At 44.8% G+C, this 19,704-nt stretch overlaps 1 protein-coding gene across 1 annotated transcript in view; it reads left to right on the top strand.

Annotated features, from left to right (window-relative positions):
• LOC134578076 (alkaline phosphatase-like) overlaps positions 1-17,672 on the top strand; it is a 29,275-nt gene extending 11,603 nt beyond the window's left edge. Inside the window, exons 4-11 of the mRNA XM_063437052.1 lie at positions 3,445-3,619; positions 11,544-11,719; positions 12,564-12,707; positions 12,865-12,934; positions 15,905-16,039; positions 16,305-16,496; positions 16,921-17,040; positions 17,282-17,672. Coding sequence (XP_063293122.1) covers positions 3,445-3,619; positions 11,544-11,719; positions 12,564-12,707; positions 12,865-12,934; positions 15,905-16,039; positions 16,305-16,496; positions 16,921-17,040; positions 17,282-17,556 — 1,287 coding nt within the window. The 3' untranslated portion in view covers positions 17,557-17,672. The remainder of the gene's footprint in view (positions 1-3,444; positions 3,620-11,543; positions 11,720-12,563; positions 12,708-12,864; positions 12,935-15,904; positions 16,040-16,304; positions 16,497-16,920; positions 17,041-17,281) is intronic.
• The last annotated feature ends 2,032 nt before the right edge of the window (positions 17,673-19,704 follow it).

The following is a 19,704-nucleotide window of genomic DNA, read 5'->3' as shown; positions in this document are numbered from 1 at the left end:
GCTCCTCCCCCTGTGGCCGACTTACCTTTCTTGAAGCACCTGTTGACCCCGTGGTTCCCGCCGCACCCTGAGCATTCGTGCCGGAATCTACAAGCGGATCCCCACTTACACTGTCCTTCGTTGAAGGCCCAGCAGGCACCTTTCTTTTGACCTGCCGCCACCGCCCCCCCGGGAGCGGTGCCGGCAGTCCCTGGAAAGGGCGCACTCTTTTGCGCCATCATTAACCGCATCCAAAGCGGCAGGTCCATTTGGTCCCAGCGCATGGAAGGGTTGGCCGCCAGTCGCTGGCGGAACTGCTCGTCATACCTCCACCATGCCAACCCTCCATAGGTGCGGTATGCGTCCCCGATTCCGTCCAAGTAACAAAACAACTGGGAGCAGCACTCCGGCCGCTTCTCCCCAATAACACTGGCCAAAATGCAAAAGGCTCGCAGCCAATTGCCGAAGGTTTTCGGTATCTTGCGATACCTCCGCCTTTTCTCCTCCTCCTCCTTCTTGGCGTCTTTTTTGTCCTCCTCTTTTAAATCTAAGAATTCCTCCAGGGGAAGAAGGGAAAATATTTCCACGAATTCCCCTTTCGCAATCTTCTCTTTCACCTCCCCTTTCAAATGGCAACCCAACGGCCCCGCGAAGGACACATGTACATTCTGACGTGCTGCCTCCGTAATGTCCCCCCCCGTCACGTCGAGTACCCCGTCCCCCACCGATGATCCGTCAGGCTTATCAGTGGGACGCGTTTCCTCCCTAGTACCACCTGTCACTCCTGAGGATACCCCCACCAACCCCGACCCACTGCCTACACCTGCTGACCAAACCCTATCGAACCTAAGTGGCTCCCTATCCTCTGACCACGAATCTATAAATGATTTCAAACAATGTATGAATGTCCCCGGGTGTGGTGTAGAGGTAGACTCACCGCTGATGCCCCTGGCCGCCGCAGGCCGCGGGGTTGCTGTCCCTCCATCCGCCATTTCTGACACTGGAGCTCCCAGTAGACGCCGACTCCTGCCCGCCTGGTCCCTCCTCGGAACCGCTGGTGAGTTACTCCGCGACCTGTAAGGAGAAGACATCCTGGGTAGTCTGCCCGAATAGCTCCCTACCCGCCCTTCCTCCCTACGCTCTTCTCCGACTGCCCTGGATCCTCTCCACTGCTCTTTCCGACCTCCCTTGCTGAGCTCTCCCCGTCGCTGCTCCCTGAAGCTCCTCTCTGAAGATCTCGATCCACTGTGCCTTCTGCTCCGCCTCCCCTCCTCTGACCTGGACCTCCTTCTCCTCTCTCTGACGCTGAACCTGGACTCACTGCGGCCTAGCCGTGAATGGCTCCTGTCCCTGCTGTCCCGTCCTCCCGACCAGCTCCTGTCACTGCTGCACCTGGCGCTGCTACTGCGCCGCTGGCCGCCCCGGCCCTTTGCGGCCGCTTCCTTTTCACTAGGCCGTACCTGAGGGCAGCCGGATGGGCCCCCCCGCTCTATACTGCCATCTCTAGTTCCCCGGTATCGTGCTGACACCACAGGCTCTCCCACAGCCGCTGCGCCTGGCCCCCCACCGGCCGCCCCGTCTGACTCTGCCCTAGCCCCTAAGGATAGGCCGCCTGTCGCTTTCCTAGCTCCAGAGACCCTCTGAGCCGCCCGACCCGCTCCGCTATCCTCTACTCCTAGTCTACTGCTCTCAGTCCTGGCCCTCCCTCCGGCCGCCCCTTCGGATCCCTTGCTGGCCTGGTCTCCCCGCACTGCCTGGCGGACCGCTGGTGCTGTAGTAACCCGACTAGTCTTCCCACCTTGCCCCTCAGTGATACCGCTGGAGGTTGACTCACCGGGACGCTCAGTCCGTTGCCCACTGGCCGCGTGGGTGAACCCATCCGCAGCCGCATGGTCCACTGGAGGTGCCGCAGTCCCTCTTTCCGCTGTCCCGCCGGCCGCCATTACGCGGGGCGCCTTCTGACTTCGTGGCCTCCGTTTTGCGCCCACAGTCGCCTGCCCGGCGGGTCCGCCCGAAGGCGCCTGCCGCATTCCCTCCGCCGTCGCCGTGCTCGGTCCGGCCTCCGAACCGCCGACCGCTGAAGGGCTCCTCCGCCGCCGGGCCGCTGGGGCCTCTCCCGGGCTCAACCTCTGTGGCGGCCTGGTCCTCCGCGCCGACCTCCTCTCCGGTCCCTCCGCGTGGGTGGCAGCAGCCCCGATCTGTTCATGCAGCCACGCCAGCCCTCGATCACGAACCGCCGCCCGAACTCCGTCCAAAATCTCCTCTAGGGACGCCATTACCTGCAGAGGGAGAAAAAGAAAAAGAACTCCGCCGACCAGCCACAAGTGACAGGTCAGTGCAATTCAGATTAACTGGCTCCTCACTTAAGATGGCCGCCTATTTACACTACCTGACTCCTCCCCTACTTAGCCCCGCCCTGAACATCCCAAACCTTTTCCACCTGCCTACTTCCTGGCCTTGTCAAGGCCCACTCCCCTGTTTCACTGTTCCATGGGCTTCAATAATGTGAGTGCATGCTAAGGTGTGTGTGTGTGTGTGTGTCTGTCTGTCTGTGTCTGTGTGTGCTATACTGTGAGTGCATGCTAAGGTGTGTGTGTGTGTGTGTCTGTCTGTGTCGGTGTGTGCTATACTGTGAGTACATGCTGTTGTGTGTATGTATGGCTATATATTTGTGTGTGTTTGCTGTGCATATGTAGCTGTGTACATGCTATACACCTGTTTCTCTGCATGTTCTGTGTATGAGCTGCATGTTTGTGCTGTGTTTGTATGTTGCTGTGCATATGCTGTGTGTATGCACTGTGTGTATATGCCATGTGTATGAGCTGTGTTGTATGTGCTGTTTGTGTGATGTATGTGCTGTGTACGTGATGCTTTTGTTTCACAGTAACAAGTCTGTGCATGGTATTCTTTCTTTCTCTGCGTTATATTACTTCCTCCTACAGCGATGGGATTATACAGCCGCCCAGAGATTGGGACAGAACAGATTTTATATTAACTCAGCCAGGCGCACGATGGGTGTCACTGTCATTGCAAAATGTATCGTCTTTCCTTAATATTCATGTTGTCCTTTAATCCAGATGGCATTGCATCTCATGGAGAAAGTATTAATCTATCCCCAGACCAGCCCCCAGACCATGCAGGAGACATAGGAGCTATGGTCCAAAAACAGGCAGACAGGAATACCTCTTCCCTCTGCAGGATTGGCTGCCAGTCAGCCAGGCCCCCCTTTTAGTCCTGACCCCCATCTCCTAACAATGCATTAATTGTATCAGATTTACACTACATTACGCATGTAATGCACTTTATACCTGCCCACTGTATCCACGTGTACCTTGTTTTGGGGGGGTAGGTCTGTGAATGTAAATATGGAGGTGTTTGCATGCTGAATATTTTAAGTGAATGCCATTGATTTGATTTACCTATAGCAGACTTTATTCAGTCTTTTCTCTGCTTGTCCTATGACAGACATATAACACAGACTCCCAGGTGCCAGACAGCGCAGGGACCGCTACGGCATTCATGTGCGGCGTGAAAACCAATAGAGGCACACTGGCTGTCAATGCAGCCACCGTCTTAGGAAACTGCATGTCATCAAAGGGCAATGAGGTGCAGTCCATACTCAGATGGGCAAAGGACGCCGGTAAGAGGCATGCGCAATGAATGATAGAGCTAGAAGTGTAAATTGTCCAACATGTACCATAACAAGACACCATGGACCAGAGACCAGAATGTAGCAGGAAGTGAAGCTCAGTATTACACATCCTCATGTATGTAATTACTTTTTCTATTGATGAAAACACTCAAATACGACAAAAACTCTCAAACAGCCCAACCCTTCACCCGAGGGTTTAAGAGATACGAGATTAGGTGTGATAGGGTGGAGACCAGTCACTCTTTGTCTAATGCACACATTGGAGATATTCCATAAATTAGTCTCTAGCTTCTGTGATCTTTATTTATTCTAATTATATAATTTTGTCTGTGTGTCAGGGTGGGTCAAACTGGTTCTGTTGGAATTATTGCTGTTTAATTAATGCTCTAGTAATTAGGTATCTGAGTTCACAAACAAACCACAGAGAGATGAATCACTTTCTGACATCTCTTGGAAACCGGGATTGTGTCGGCACGTCGGCCAGAAATTACACAATTTAAACAAAGTTATTCTTTAAAGTGTGAGTTTTTGGTAATTCAAGTGGGTTTTAATTCTTAGGCAAAAAATCACCTTGATTTCCTGGCAATTCACAAATAAATGAATGACCCTGCGAGTTATTATATGTTCTATATTATATAAGGGTTGGTACACATCAGGTTTTAGAAACCAGGTTAATTGAATCAACACTAATTTTGGGATTTTCTTTATAAAAATAATGTGCCCTTTCAATGCCAGATTGGTTAATAATGCTTCCCTTGTCATGCCTAAGAAGTAGAACAAGAAGTAGAGGGTTAAACTCTTCCAGTCCATTGACATTAAAGTAGGCGTATTATGTAATATACCTCAGATCACACCAGGCTGAAGAACAGTTTATTCTGAAAAATAGATAGAGAGTAACACGTTCTCCTTAAAAAATTGTAGACTTGGTGGACAGGGCACTGCTTGTTAGTGACAGATTGGATGAAGAGGTGCTGCTTGTTAGTTACAGATTGGATGAAGAGGTGCTGCTTGTTAGTTACAGATTGGATGAAGAGGTGCTGCTTGTTAGTTACAGATTGGATGAAGAGGTGCTGCTTGTTAGTTACAGATTGGATGAAGAGGTGCTGCTTGTTAGTTACAGATTGGATGAAGAGGTGCTGCTTGTTAGTGGCAGATTGGATGAAGAGGTGCTGCTTGTTAGTTACAGATTGGATGATGAGGTGCTGCTTGTTAGTGGCAGATTGGATGAAGAGGTACTGCTTGTTAGTTACAGATTGGATGAAGAGGTGCTGCTTGTTAGTTACAGATTGGATGAAGAGGTGCTGCTTGTTATTTACAGATTGGATGATGAGGTGCTGCTTGTTAGTGGCAGATTGGATGAAGAGCTACTGCTTGTTAGTTACAGATTGGATGAAGAGGTACTGCTTGTTAGTTACAGATTGGATGAAGAGGTGCTGCTTGTTAGTTACAGATTGGACGATGAGGTGCTGCTTGTTAGTGGCAGATTGGATGAAGAGGTACTGCTTGTTAGTTACAGATTGGATGAAGAGGTGCTGCTTGTTAGTTACAGATTGGATGAAGAGGTGCTGCTTGTTAGTTACAGATTGGATGAGGAGGTGCTGCTTGTTAGTGGCAGATTGGATGAAGAGGTACTGCTTGTTAGTTACAGATTGGATGAAGAGGTACTGCTTGTTAGTTACAGATTGGATGAAGAGGTACTGCTTGTTAGTTACAGATTGGATGAAGAGGTACTGCTTGTTAGTGGCAGATTGGGTCGATGAGGTACTGCTTGTTAGTTACAGATTGGATGAAGAGGTACTGCTTGTTAGTGGCAGATTGGATGAAGAGGTGCTGCTTGTTAGTGGCAGATTGGATGAAGAGGTACTGCTTGTTAGTGGCAGATTGGATGAAGAGGTGCTGCTTGTTAGTTACAGATTGGATGAAGAGGTACTGCTTGTTAGTTACAGATTGGATGAAGAGGTACTGCTTGTTAGTGACAGATTGGATGATGAGGTACTGCTTGTTAGTTACAGATTGGATGATGAGGTACTGCTTGTTAGTTACAGATTGGATGATGAGGTACTGCTTGTTAGTTACAGATTGGATGAAGAGGTGCTGCTTGTTAGTTACAGATTGGATGAAGAGGTGCTGCTTGTTAGTTACAGATTGGATGAAGAGGTGCTGCTTGTTAGTTACAGATTGGATGATGAGGTGCTGCTTGTTAGTGGCAGATTGGATGAAGAGGTACTGCTTGTTAGTTACAGATTGGATGAAGAGGTACTGCTTGTTAGTTACAGATTGGATGAAGAGGTGCTGCTTGTTAGTTACAGATTGGATGATGAGGTACTGCTTGTTAGTTACAGATTGGATGAAGAGGTGCTGCTTGTTAGTGACAGATTGGATGATGAGGTACTGCTTGTTAGTTACAGATTGGATGATGAGGTACTGCTTGTTAGTGACAGATTGGATGAGGAGGTGCTGCTTGTTAGTGACAGATTGGATGAAGAGGTACTGCTTGTTAGTTACAGATTGGATGAAGAGGTGCTGCTTGTTAGTTACAGATTGGATGAAGAGGTACTGCTTGTTAGTTACAGATTGGATGAAGAGGTGCTGCTTGTTAGTTACAGATTGGATGATGAGGTACTGCTTGTTAGTTACAGATTGGATGAAGAGGTGCTGCTTGTTAGTTACAGATTGGATGATGAGGTGCTGCTTGTTAGTTACAGATTGGATGAAGAGGTGCTGCTTGTTAGTTACAGATTGGATGATGAGGTACTGCTTGTTAGTTACAGATTGGATGAAGAGGTGCTGCTTGTTAGTTACAGATTGGATGAAGAGGTACTGCTTGTTAGCGACAGATTGGATGATGAGGTACTGCTTGTTAGTGGCAGATTGGATAATGAGGTACTGCTTGTTAGCGACAGATTGGATGAAGAGGTGCTGCTTGTTAGTGACAGATTGGATGAAGAGGTGCTGCTTGTTAGTTACAGATTGGATGAAGAGGTACTGTTTGTTAGTGGCAGATTGGATGAAGAGGTACTGCTTGTTAGTGGCACATTGGATGAAGAGGTGCTGCTTGTTAGTGGCAGATTGGATGAAGAGGTGCTGCTTGTTAGTTACAGATTGGATGATGAGGTACTGCTTGTTAGTTACAGATTGGATGATGAGGTACTGCTTGTTAGTTACAGATTGGATGAAGAGGTGCTGCTTGTTAGTTACAGATTGGATGAAGAGGTACTGCTTGTTAGTTACAGATTGGATGAAGAGGTGCTGCTTGTTAGTTACAGATTGGATGATGAGGTACTGCTTGTTAGTTACAGATTGGATGAAGAGGTGATGCTTGTTAGTTACAGATTGGATGATGAGGTACTGCTTGTTAGTTACAGATTGGATGAAGAGGTGCTGCTTGTTAGTTACAGATTGGATGATGAGGTACTGCTTGTTAGTTACAGATTGGATGAAGAGGTGCTGCTTGTTAGTGACAGATTGGATGATGAGGTACTGCTTGTTAGTTACAGATTGGATGATGAGGTACTGCTTGTTAGTGACAGATTGGATGATGAGGTACTGCTTGTTAGTGACAGATTGGATGAAGAGGTACTGCTTGTTAGTTACAGATTGGATGAAGAGGTGCTGCTTGTTAGTTACAGATTGGATGAAGAGGTACTGCTTGTTAGTTACAGATTGGATGAAGAGGTGCTGCTTGTTAGTTACAGATTGGATGATGAGGTACTGCTTGTTAGTTACAGATTGGATGAAGAGGTGCTGCTTGTTAGTTACAGATTGGATGATTAGGTGCTGCTTGTTAGTTACAGATTGGATGAAGAGGTGCTGCTTGTTAGTTACAGATTGGATGATGAGGTACTGCTTGTTAGTTACAGATTGGATGAAGAGGTGCTGCTTGTTAGTTACAGATTGGATGAAGAGGTACTGCTTGTTAGCGACAGATTGGATGATGAGGTACTGCTTGTTAGTGGCAGATTGGATAATGAGGTACTGCTTGTTAGCGACAGATTGGATGAAGAGGTGCTGCTTGTTAGTGACAGATTGGATGAAGAGGTGCTGCTTGTTAGTTACAGATTGGATGAAGAGGTACTGTTTGTTAGTGGCAGATTGGATGAAGAGGTACTGCTTGTTAGTGGCACATTGGATGAAGAGGTGCTGCTTGTTAGTGGCAGATTGGATGAAGAGGTACTGCTTGTTAGTGGCAGATTGGATGAAGAGGTGCTGCTTGTTAGTTACAGATTGGATGATGAGGTACTGCTTGTTAGTTACAGATTGGATGAAGAGGTGCTGCTTGTTAGTTACAGATTGGATGATGAGGTACTGCTTGTTAGCGACAGATTGGATGATGAGGTACTGCTTGTTAGTGGCAGATTGGATAATGAGGTACTGCTTGTTAGCGACAGATTGGATGAAGAGGTGCTGCTTGTTAGTGACAGATTGGATGAAGAGGTGCTGCTTGTTAGTTACAGATTGGATGAAGAGGTACTGTTTGTTAGTGACAGATTGGATGAAGAGGTACTGCTTGTTAGTGGCACATTGGATGAAGAGGTGCTGCTTGTTAGTGGCAGATTGGATGAAGAGGTGCTGCTTGTTAGCGACAGATTGGATGAAGAGGTACTGCTTGTTAGTTACAGATTGGATGAAGAGGTGCTGCTTGTTAGTGGCAGATTGGATGAAGAGGTGCTGCTTGTTAGTGGCAGATTGGATGAAGAGGTACTGCTTGTTAGTGGCAGATTGGATGAAGAGGTACTGCTTGTTAGTGGCAGATTGGATGAAGAGGTGCTGCTTGTTAGTTACAGATTGGATGAAGAGGTACTGCTTGTTAGTGGCAGATTGGATGAAGAGGTACTGCTTGTTAGTGGCAGATTGGATGAAGAGGTGCTGCTTGTTAGTTACAGATTGGATGAAGAGGTACTGCTTGTTAGTTACAGATTGGATGAAGAGGTACTGCTTGTTAGTTACAGATTGGATGATGAGGTACTGCTTGTTAGTGACAGATTGGATGAAGAGGTACTGCTTGTTAGTTACAGATTGGATGATGAGGTGCTGCTTGTTAGTGACAGATTGGATGAAGAGGTACTGCTTGTTAGTTACAGATTGGATGAAGAGGTGCTGCTTGTTAGTTACAGATTGGATGAAGAGGTACTGCTTGTTAGTTACAGATTGGATGAAGAGGTACTGCTTGTTAGTTACAGATTGGATGATGAGGTGCTGCTTGTTAGTTACAGATTGGATGAAGAGGTACTGCTTGTTAGCGACAGATTGGATGATGAGGTACTGCTTGTTAGTGGCAGATTGGATAATGAGGTACTGCTTGTTAGCGACAGATTGGATGAAGAGGTGCTGCTTGTTAGTGACAGATTGGATGAAGAGGTGCTGCTTGTTAGTGGCAGATTGGATAATGAGGTACTGCTTGTTAGCGACAGATTAGATAAAGAGGTGCTGCTTGTTAGTGACAGATTGGATGAAGAGTTGCTGCTTGTTAGTGGCAGATTGGATGAAGAGGTACTGCTTGTTAGTTACAGATTGGATGAAGAGGTACTGCTTGTTAGTGGCAGATTGGATGAAGAGGTGCTGCTTGTTAGTGGCAGATTGGATGAAGAGGTGCTGCTTGTTAGTGGCAGATTGGATGAAGAGGTGCTGCTTGTTAGCGACAGATTGGATGAAGAGGTGCTGCTTGTTAGTGACAGATTGGATGAAGAGTTGCTGCTTGTTAGTGGCAGATTGGATGAATAGGTACTGCTTGTTAGTGGCAGATTGGATGAAGAGGTGCTGCTTGTTAGTGGCAGATTTGATGAAGAGGTGCTGCTTGTTAGTGGCAGATTGGATGAAGAGGTGCTGCTTGTTAGTGGCAGATTGGATGAAGAGGTGCTGCTTGTTAGTTACAGATTGGATGAAGAGGTGCTGCTTGTTAGTGGCAGATTGGATGAAGAGGTGCTGCTTGTTAGTTACAGATTGGATAATGAGGTACTGCTTGTTAGTGGCAGATTGGATGAAGAGGTGCTGCTTGTTAGTTACAGATTGGATGAAGAGGTACTGCTTGTTAGTTACAGATTGGATGAAGAGGTACTGCTTGTTAGTTACAGATTGGATGATGAGGTACTGCTTGTTAGTTACAGATTGGATAAAGAGGTGCTGCTTGTTAGTGGCAGATTGGATGAAGAGGTACTGCTTGTAAGTGGCAGATTGGATGAAGAGGTACTGCTTGTTAGTGGCAGATTGGATGAATAGGTACTGCTTGTTAGTTACAGATTGGATGATGAGGTACTGCTTGTTAGCGGCAGATTGGATGAAGAGGCACTGATTGTTAGTGGCAGATTGGATGACGAGGTACTGCTTGTTAGTGACAGATTGGATGAAGAGGTACTGCTTTTTAGTGGCAGATTGGGTTGATGAGGTACTGCTTAACAGTGGTAGATAGGATGAAGAGGTACTGCTTGTTAGTGGCAGATTGGATGAAGAGGTGCTGCTTGTTAAGGGTGGATTAGGTGGACGAGCCACTGCTTGTTGGGGGTGGATTGGGTCAGTAAGGGCTTGTTGGGGGTAGATTGGATGAAGAGGTACTGCTTGTTAGGGGTGGATTGGGTCGTAAGGTACTGCTTGCTAGGGGTAGATTGGATGGACAAGGTATTGACCGTTACGGGTAGATTGGGTGGATGAGGCATTGACCGTTACGGGTAGATTGGGTGGATGAGGTATTGTTGTTTAGTGGTAGATTGAGTGAAGAGGCTCTGCTTGTTCGAAGTAGACTGGATGAGGATGCACCACTTGTTGGAGGTAGATTGGGTGGATGAGGTATTGATTGTTAGAGGTAGATTGGGTGGATGGGGTATTGATTGTTAGAGGTAGATTGGGTGGACGAGGTATTGATTGTTAGAGGTAGATTGGGTGGAAGAGGTATTGATTGTTAGAGGTAGATTGGGTGGATGAGGTATTGATTGTTAGAGGTAGATTGGGTGGATGGGGTATTGATTGTTAGAGGTAGATTGGGTGGACGAGGTATTGATTGTTAGAGGTAGATTGGGTGGACGAGGTATTGATTGTTAGAGGTAGATTGGGTGGACAAGGTATTGATTGTTAGAGGTACATTGGGCAAATGAGGTGCTGCTTGTAAGGATAGATTGGATGGACGAGGTATTGATTGTTAGAGGTAGATTGGGTGAAGATGCATGGCTTCATGCAGGATATACTGTCACGATTCCTGGAACCAAACACGCTAACACACACACAGAAAAGGTGCAGTACCGGACCTTAGAGTGGCTGGGCTAAGCACACAAAGAATAGTCAGGAGACAAGCCGAGTAATGGGAACCAGAAGACAGAATAACGAGAAACAAGCCGAGGCCAAAGGGTAGGAGAAAGTCACAAAGTCAGATAAACAAGCCAGAGAGTACGTAACCAGAAACACAAGTTCAGTAGCAATACTAGCAAGCAAAGACCACAACAGGGCAGAGAGGAACAGGAAAGGTAAGTATTTAAATCCATAAGTTAATTCTGATTGGATAATTTCCAATCAGAATTAACAATCACACGTGGGAGATATCTAGACCTCCCACTGTGATTGAGGCACTGTGCCTTTAACGCCGGGTCAGGTGGCTGACCCCAGCGTTTCTTAAAATGGGCGGTCTCCCAGCGTGCAGCGTCATACATGCTGCCGCTGGGGGACTCAGAGGAAGACGCGGGCGGCATCCATGGCTGGGTGGATGCCGCCCGCCGAGCGCACTCCAAGAAGGGGACCGCGGACGACTGGAGGGTGAGTGCCGCGAGCGGACTGCAGCCTCCCCTGGCAGCCGCCCGCGGGATCCTGACATATACTGATTGAAAGAGGTTCTGCATGTTGAGGAGAAGATTGAGGAGAAGAAGCACTGTTAGTATTTTTTAAGCATTTCTTTTTTTGGGGGACGAAACAAAACTGGTGTTTTTTGCAGGCAAGTCGGTTGGTGTAGTAACTACAACCCGAATAACCCACGCAACGCCAGGTGCTGCCTATGCACACAGCGCAGACCGAAACTGGTTTTCCGATAGCGATATGCCCCCAGAGGCTATTACCCAAGGCTGCAAAGATATTGCATGGCAACTCATTGAAAACATACCTGATATTGAGGTAAGTTTTCCATTAGCAACCACTGTCCTATATGAGGGTCACACATACACTAGGGCTGGACACCAAGGATATAACGTATGGGCAAAAGCATGAATTATATGGGCTTTTGTAGAAAGTTCACTTTTAGCACTAAACTCCTCTATAGCAGACCCACTTTATACTGCTCTGGAGAGAGAACCATAATATGAACATAAAGGTTGGACAATCCTACGAAAAAGTCAAAAGAGTCAAAACAAGAAAGTGAATCCACACGGGTCCTCTGACTTTAAACTATGAAAAGCAAACCAATGCTGATGTGAATCTACGATCTTGAGCAGGGGTAGGCAACCATGCACTCCAGTTGTTGAGGACTACATCTTCCATAATGCTGGCAAGGTATCAAAGGAGATGTAGTTCACAACACCTGGTGTGCCAAAAGTTGCCTACTACTGTTCTAGAAGGATGATGAGGATAACTGAGACTCTTCCTGACCACAATGGACACATGCAAAAGATTAGCCAGAAGTTCCTGAGACAGCATGACGTCAAGTTCTGCTGCCCATCGGGTTAAATGCTCTTTACAGGGAACTAGATGTTTTACTGTCTCACTAGGTTTCTCACCTTTACCTAAATGCTATATTTTACCTTGATGGGATCTGATAGTCTGACTCCAAATCCAAGCCCTCCTCCAGACACAATACACAAGCTTACACATGCATGCTAACATATAATTCCTGTTCCCGTCAAAGAGATGAAAACATTTTTTTTTCAAGATATCTAATTTCCCTTCTCTCACATCATTACTTTAGACACAGATGGTTAGTCACAACTTGCAGCTCATTTTTTCTGTTTGTAAATAATAACAGGTGATCCTCGGTGGGGGTCGGAAGTACATGTACCCGTTAGGAACCCCTGACGTAGAGTATCCTGAAGATCCCAAGGCTAATGGTACAAGAAATGATGGGAAAGATCTGGTAAAAGTCTGGCAGGAGAGGAAGGACCCTAGCAAGGTATGAAATGTGACCAATTTATAAAACCATAAACAGCTCTCGGAAGAAAATAATAACTTTTACTCATAATCACAGAGTTATACCTCTTCTCCAGTGATTTATGGCCAGGGCACTAATGACACCCAGACTCACTTTTCATTGTATGTTACTGTCTTAGGTCTCTCGATACGTTTGGAATCGTAGCCAGCTGTTAAGCTTGGACAAAGAACATGTGGACTACGTACTGGGTGATTGAATATCGGGTATTTCATGTATAACAAGGAGAAAGCCTACAGCTTTTTTGGGAACTTGTGAGATTTTTATTGGACACTGGAGAACATGTAACTACTACTGATGAACAGCGTGCTTGTATCACATGTGCAACTATCTCCACTTTTCAGCACTACTATGGAGACTGTAAAACAGATTGGCCAAAAGTATAGTGTGCTGTGGAGTAGAGTTATTAAGAATGCACTCTACCAGGGTATTCACCAAAATTCAAATCCAGATTACAAAATTAAAGCTGATTCTGGGAAATTTACAACGTCATTTATAGTAACGGCTTGACTATTTCAACTTTAAAGGGATACTATAGTGCCGGGAATACAAATAATACAACTTGGTATGTGCACAATATGGAAGTGGCTAAGAGAAAGTGCTCAAACACCTAAAAAGTGGTATCCCCTACACCACTTAAAAATCCATAGTTATACATACATATAAAAAGGTGGAGCTTTTAAAAAGCTGTATTCCTGGCACTATAGCACCCCTGCCTCCGCCCTCCCTCACGCCCCCACACCCAGGTAAATAGAGAGTTAAAAACCCTTTATTTACTTACCTGATCCCAGCACTAATGTCCCTCCGCACTGGGCGGACGCTCAGCACCCTCTGAGCGGGCATCAATGTGCATGCACTGCAAATGCCGTAAGCGCATTAGACCTCCCCATAGGAAAGCAATGCGTTCCTATGGGAAAAAATCTGACACTGGAGGTCCTCATGCAGAGCGTGAGAACGTCCAGCGTCAGATACCAGACTAAAGGTCCGTTTCAATCCAGGAAGCCCTCTACAGCCACTGGAGGCAGACTTAGTGCAGCAATGTAAACATTGCAGTTTCACTAAGTGCAAAAGGGACACTGCACCTAGACCACTTCAGTGAGCTAAAATGGTCTGGGTGCCTACAGTGTGCAACCTGCAGCACAATCCACTAAAATCTGAAATTTAGTAAATAACCCTGTCTGTATTTTAGAAAAATTCTTAATAGACACAGTCCACTTTTGTACCGTAAGTCTAAAAATTCTCAGCCAGACAAGCCTGAATTAATTAATGAAAATAGCAGATTCATTTTTGCAGATTTAGCTTTCAGCACATGTGCGCAATGACCTGCGCACAATGTAGCGGGCCTGCCGACAGCCAGACCAGTTGTCCTTGCTCAGCCACGTCTTGTCCCTGGAAGGGAATCAGCTATAACACAGAAAAACCCATTTCCCATCCAGTAACCAGACGACACACAGTCCTGGGGGTACATCAACAACTTTATTGGCCACACTCGGCTTTATACTTTCCCCATGCAAGGGGTGGATCACATATAGCAACAATGTCCCCTCCCAGGGGTCACATAACGGAACCGGAACCCCAATCTCTTAGTCACCAAACGAGGTGAGAAGCAATCCATGAATGCTCCCCCTAGATGGCGTTCGTCTAACGAACGGGCCGTCAGCCAGGGTCGGCATGCGCCGAGGCTTCCCTTGCCGTTTGTTGTTTTGACACCTCGTCCTGCGATCCTGACATTACCATACCATATACAAACTGAACGCACATTACGGACCATGCTGCTAAATTTCAGATTTGGTTTTAGAGGACTTTTATTTCTGAACCCATTCTCATACCCATTAATACAAGTACATCATTTGATATTTTGTTTCTGCAATTTTTGGGGGCAAATAATGGTTTGTCCACTAACCACCTGTATTTTTTATTTTTTTTTGTCAATCTTTATTTTATTGAAGCATATTGAATGGGATACAAAAACAAAGAGAGGGAAATGCAATACCAGTTTACAATAAAGGGTTAGTATATCGATAGCTTTGGACAATTACATTTCCTGAGTAATGATGCCTCATTTTTTTATTTTTAAATAGCGTTAACTTGTCGTGAAACAAAAGCATGTTGTAGTTAGTAGCTAGCTATGCCTATCCTGACAGACTATCAAAAAGTGACTGTAGACTATGCTATAATTTAGGCACGCAGTTAATAGGCAGTATGAGATGCCATAGCAGATAAAACCAAGTGTAGTTTCAGTAGGGTACTTGCTAACAATCCTTGTTCTGTGTCGTAGTAACCACCTGTATTTTAATGCTGAACACAGATATGCATCACCAAACTGATTCCTGGCCATTAAACAGACAATCAGGCTAATCGCTATAGTCAGAATTGTCAGGAATTCAAACGGACAAAATAGCCAAACTAGAAGCAGAGCTGGCTGGGACGTGTTTTCTGTATGGGTTTATATTCCTGACAATTCTCACTTTGGTACCCTTGCTAAGTTTATATCATAAAATAATCAAAAGTTTAAACTTAAAATGAATAGAGAAAACATGGAATGAACCTCAGTCACAGGGCCATCTTCTGATGGGATTATACTGCCCCCTAGGGGTTCTTACATGGAAACTTCCGTCCTGACAAGAATATTTGTTTTTATATTTAACTCATTCTTGGTTATAAAACAGTTTAACTTAAAGAAAGGACGGTAAAAAGGCGCTTGATCCGTCTAAGGAAACCATGACAGAAAAATGTTCTGCAAATAAAAAACATCAGTGCGGTTCACAATGCTCCCCTTCATCTGATCACCAGGGAAAGAAAAGCACGTGGAGGGCAACATGCATACACACTCAGACACCACACACACACACACAACATTTGGTAACACAAAACACACACAAAACGTAGACTCCTCCACACTCAAAATTCAGCCAGCACACACACATACAAACATACACACAGTCACATCCATCCCCACCACATACAGCTCTTGGCCTCCTACACAGAAATACACACACACAACACTCAGTCACTACACACACTTTCACAACATTCTGCCTCCCTCACACACAACACAAAACGGAGCCTAGGGCTTTGGGGCCCCAATCTTGTCAGACAGGAATTCTATTTTGTAAACGGAAAGCAGTTGAAGGAAATTAAATTATGTTTTCCATTCTCAGGTCTCTTTGAACCGAACGATATGGCCTATGAATTAAAAAGAAGGAATACCACAGACCCTTCCCTGTCCGAAATGGTTGACTCAGCAATTCACATCCTCCAGAAAAATCACCTTGGATATTTCTTATTAGTGGAAGGTAAACGATTGCTACAAGGATACCAGTGCCTTATAGGGTATCCTACTCCTTCTTACCCATCAGAGGGCAGTTATACCCTTCCCAATGGGCTGTTTTTGAGGCCCTGTTAATTACCCTGTCCAAGAGGCAAATACCCATACAAGAGGCAATTGTACCAATTACCCTGTACAAATGTCAGTTATATATTACACTTAGAACACAGCAATCATACTCCTATCTGCCTCAGTTAGGAAGTGCCCAGTTTATTTTTGTGTCTGTGGCCTAGGTGGGCGAATAGACCATGGCCACCATGCAGGGATGGCCAGCTTTGCATTACACGAAGCTGTGGAGCTGGACAGGGCCATACATGTGGCAGAAGATCTGACCTCAGAAGAGGATACCCTGACTGTGGTGACTGCTGACCATTCCCACGTTTTCACCTTTGGAGGGTACCCACCCAGAGGAAACCCCATTTTAGGTATGTACCCCACCCCATGACCACAACACCCTGCAAATAGCAAAGGATGGTTTTACTTTTACAAGGACCACCTAGAAATAATTTAATGAAACATCCACAAACAAACTGAATAAATGCCTAACTAACTTCCCAAAAAATTGACATTTTGAGAGCTCGCTGTTCAGCAAGTCACATTACAGTAAGACAGGCGTGGACATATCAGGAATTACACGGTACAGTTACACCTGCAATGCAAACGCTGCAGATTTTATCTTCATATAATGAATAATGAATTGTATATTTTCATTCATGCGATCCTTTGACACATGAGACGCAATATTTTATCCCTTGCATTTGATCGTGGTGTGTAGGGATAATTGGGCCGTGAATATATATTTTGCGGTAGGGAAATGTTATATTCCCATCTCTCGCTTTATATCACCAGGCAAGACTCCGGAACTCAGCGACGCTGACTTTAAACCATACACCTCCATCTTTTATGGAAATGGACCTGGATTTAAGCTTGAAAGAGGGGAGCGAGTAAATATCTCAGACATAGACACAAGTAAGAGAGAGATGTATATATTTTTTGTACTATTATCCAACTGTAAATGTGTATACCTACTGCAAGCCCTGGCAGGCGCGGAGGAAATGCTATACATCTGGTTAATGGGCAGTGGGTATAATTATATCTTCATTATTATTATTATTAAAAAAAATCACTATGCTTTATTTCCATTTTTTTTTTTCAAAAATATTCTTTTTGTCTGGTTTATTGACTCATTTTGGACTTTCTCTCTCGATAGCGAATCCAAATTACCAAGCCCAGGCAGCTGTGCCCTTAAAAGTGGAGACTCACGGTGGAGAAGACGTGGCAATCTTAGCTAAGGGCCCGATGGCTCATCTTTTTCATGGTGTCTGTGAGCAGAGCTACATCCCTTATGTAATGGCGTACGCCGCTTGCATTGGCGAGAACAAGGCCCACTGCTCACAGTCACAGAGGGCTTACCATTCACACTCTGCACTCTTATCATTTTCCTTCACGTCTGTTTTACCGCTGGTAGCTTGGCTGGTTCTCTGAGCTCATACATTGTGCTTTCAATTTCCCAGGATATTTTAATGTAAGAATATTATTATATCACTCTCTCCCACACAGGGAGCTGTGAGAACCAACATTTGTACGATTAAACTGCATCATGTTCCAGTATGTAACAATACATTCTTTGTTTTCAGATATTTAATACTATATCACTAAAAGGCGTTTTTTACATGGTTTACTCTAACACGACATACTTTGGAGTCACAAAGGGAATGAACCCTTTAAATGGCAAAGGTCAGGTGTAAACCCTTCAAATGTCAATGAGGGTGATCTCTCTCAGTTAAAGGAACACTGTAGCATAAGGAATAAATATCTGTATACAAACGTTTCAGCCCTGATTTCTCGTTATTTAGGTTCCCCCCATCTGTAAAAAAAAACAACAACGTAATAAATAAAAAAATAAACAAATTACTCACCTTTTATCCTGTGCTGAGGCTTCCGCAATGTCCCCGGCTTACGTCATCATAGAGGTGTGCCTCCAGGATAACGGGCCAATCCAGTGTTCCACAAAGAGGAACATTAAGGAACGTAGGTGCGCCTACAATTCCTCCTTAAAGAATCGCTGTACTCATTGATTCATTATGGCTGACCGTGACATCACAGCATGCTGTAAGATATTCCCAGCTCTCATACCCAGAGGACTTGTAAGCATAGCTTTAAATTAAGGCATAGTGTCTTATCCAGTTGTCCAAACTAATTTTGTCCCAAAAAAAAACAAATGATGTTTTGGGCAATTCAGATTTGTCAATGTGCTGTGTCAGTTCACATGAATTTAGCTCAAATGATCATTTTGAAATTTCTTTTTTTTTTTTAGTTAAACGAACTACAATGCGCCTATAAGTGTCCTGTAAAATATAAACATAGCTCATTTTTTTGCCAATTGGTTTACAGATCACATGAGAAGATATACCCATTTGAGGGGGGAAAAGGAAGAGAAGTAAAAATCTGTGAATAAAATCATCCTTTAGTGGCTACTATCTAATCAATCATTATTATTATTATTAATATTATTGGCGCCATAATCAGAACATTGAATCACAAAACAAACAAAACGGCTCTTCCATTGCCCATTCTGTTTGTTTCATGATTAGAAGTTGTGGAATTCATATAAATCTTTGATCACCCGATCAATGATTTGTTTGAAATCTAATGCACAGGTCTAATAGGAGGAAGGGTGAATAAACCTGGGTAGACCCAGGCTGCAAACTAACACTAAAGACGTGTTTTTTTTTTAAAGGATGATCAGGTTTATACATTTGCACTTTATAAATTAAACAGTCCATCGGGTATATTAGATAGTCCTGCGTTGTATGTAAAGCATTGTCGGGTTATAGATACGGCAATGATTACATGGTATGGATGCAGTGTCCCTGTAGTTTTAGTCCTGCTTTGTAAAGCATTGTCGGTTTATAGATACGGCAATGATTACATGGTATGGATGCAGTGTCCCTGTAGTTTTAGTCCTGCTTTGTAAAGCATTGTCGGTTTATAGATACGGCAATGATTACATGGTATGGATGCAGTGTCCCTGTAGTTTCAGTACTGCGTTGTAAAGCATTACCGGTTTATAGATACGGCAATGATTACATGGTATGGATGCAGTGTCCCTGTAGTTTCAGTACTGCGTTGTAAAGCATTGCCGGTTTATAGATACGGCAATGATTACATGGTATGGATGTAGTGTCCCTGTAGTTTCAGTTGTGCGTTGTAAAGCATTGCCGGTTTATAGATACGGCAATGATTACATGGTATGGATGTAGTGTCCCTGTAGTTTCAGTTGTGCGTTGTAAAGCATTGCCGGTTTATAGATTTGGCAATGATTACATGGTATGGATGCAGTGTCCCTGTAGTTTCAGTCGTGCGTTGTAAAGCATTGCCGGTTTACAGATTTGGCAATGATTACATTGGACGGCTAAATAGAGGCTGTCTTCGGGACAGGCACTAGAGGATGCTTCCACAGTAAAAACTCAGTTTGAATCAGTTTTGTGCCATTCAACGTTGAACGTCATCAAATGCTGTCCGTTCTCAGAATACTCTTGCGACCCGTTTTTTCTCATCAAATGCTGGTCTTAGGGAAACATACAATTCAGTGCTTCCCTATCAGAAACATTTGATTAAAGAAGCGGGGTG

Source organism: Pelobates fuscus, chromosome 11 (assembly GCF_036172605.1).
Source record: "Pelobates fuscus isolate aPelFus1 chromosome 11, aPelFus1.pri, whole genome shotgun sequence".
Taxonomy (NCBI): Eukaryota; Metazoa; Chordata; class Amphibia; order Anura; family Pelobatidae; genus Pelobates; species Pelobates fuscus.
The sequence above is the reverse complement of the archived record's forward strand: the minus strand, read 5'-3'. Positions and strand labels throughout refer to the sequence as shown.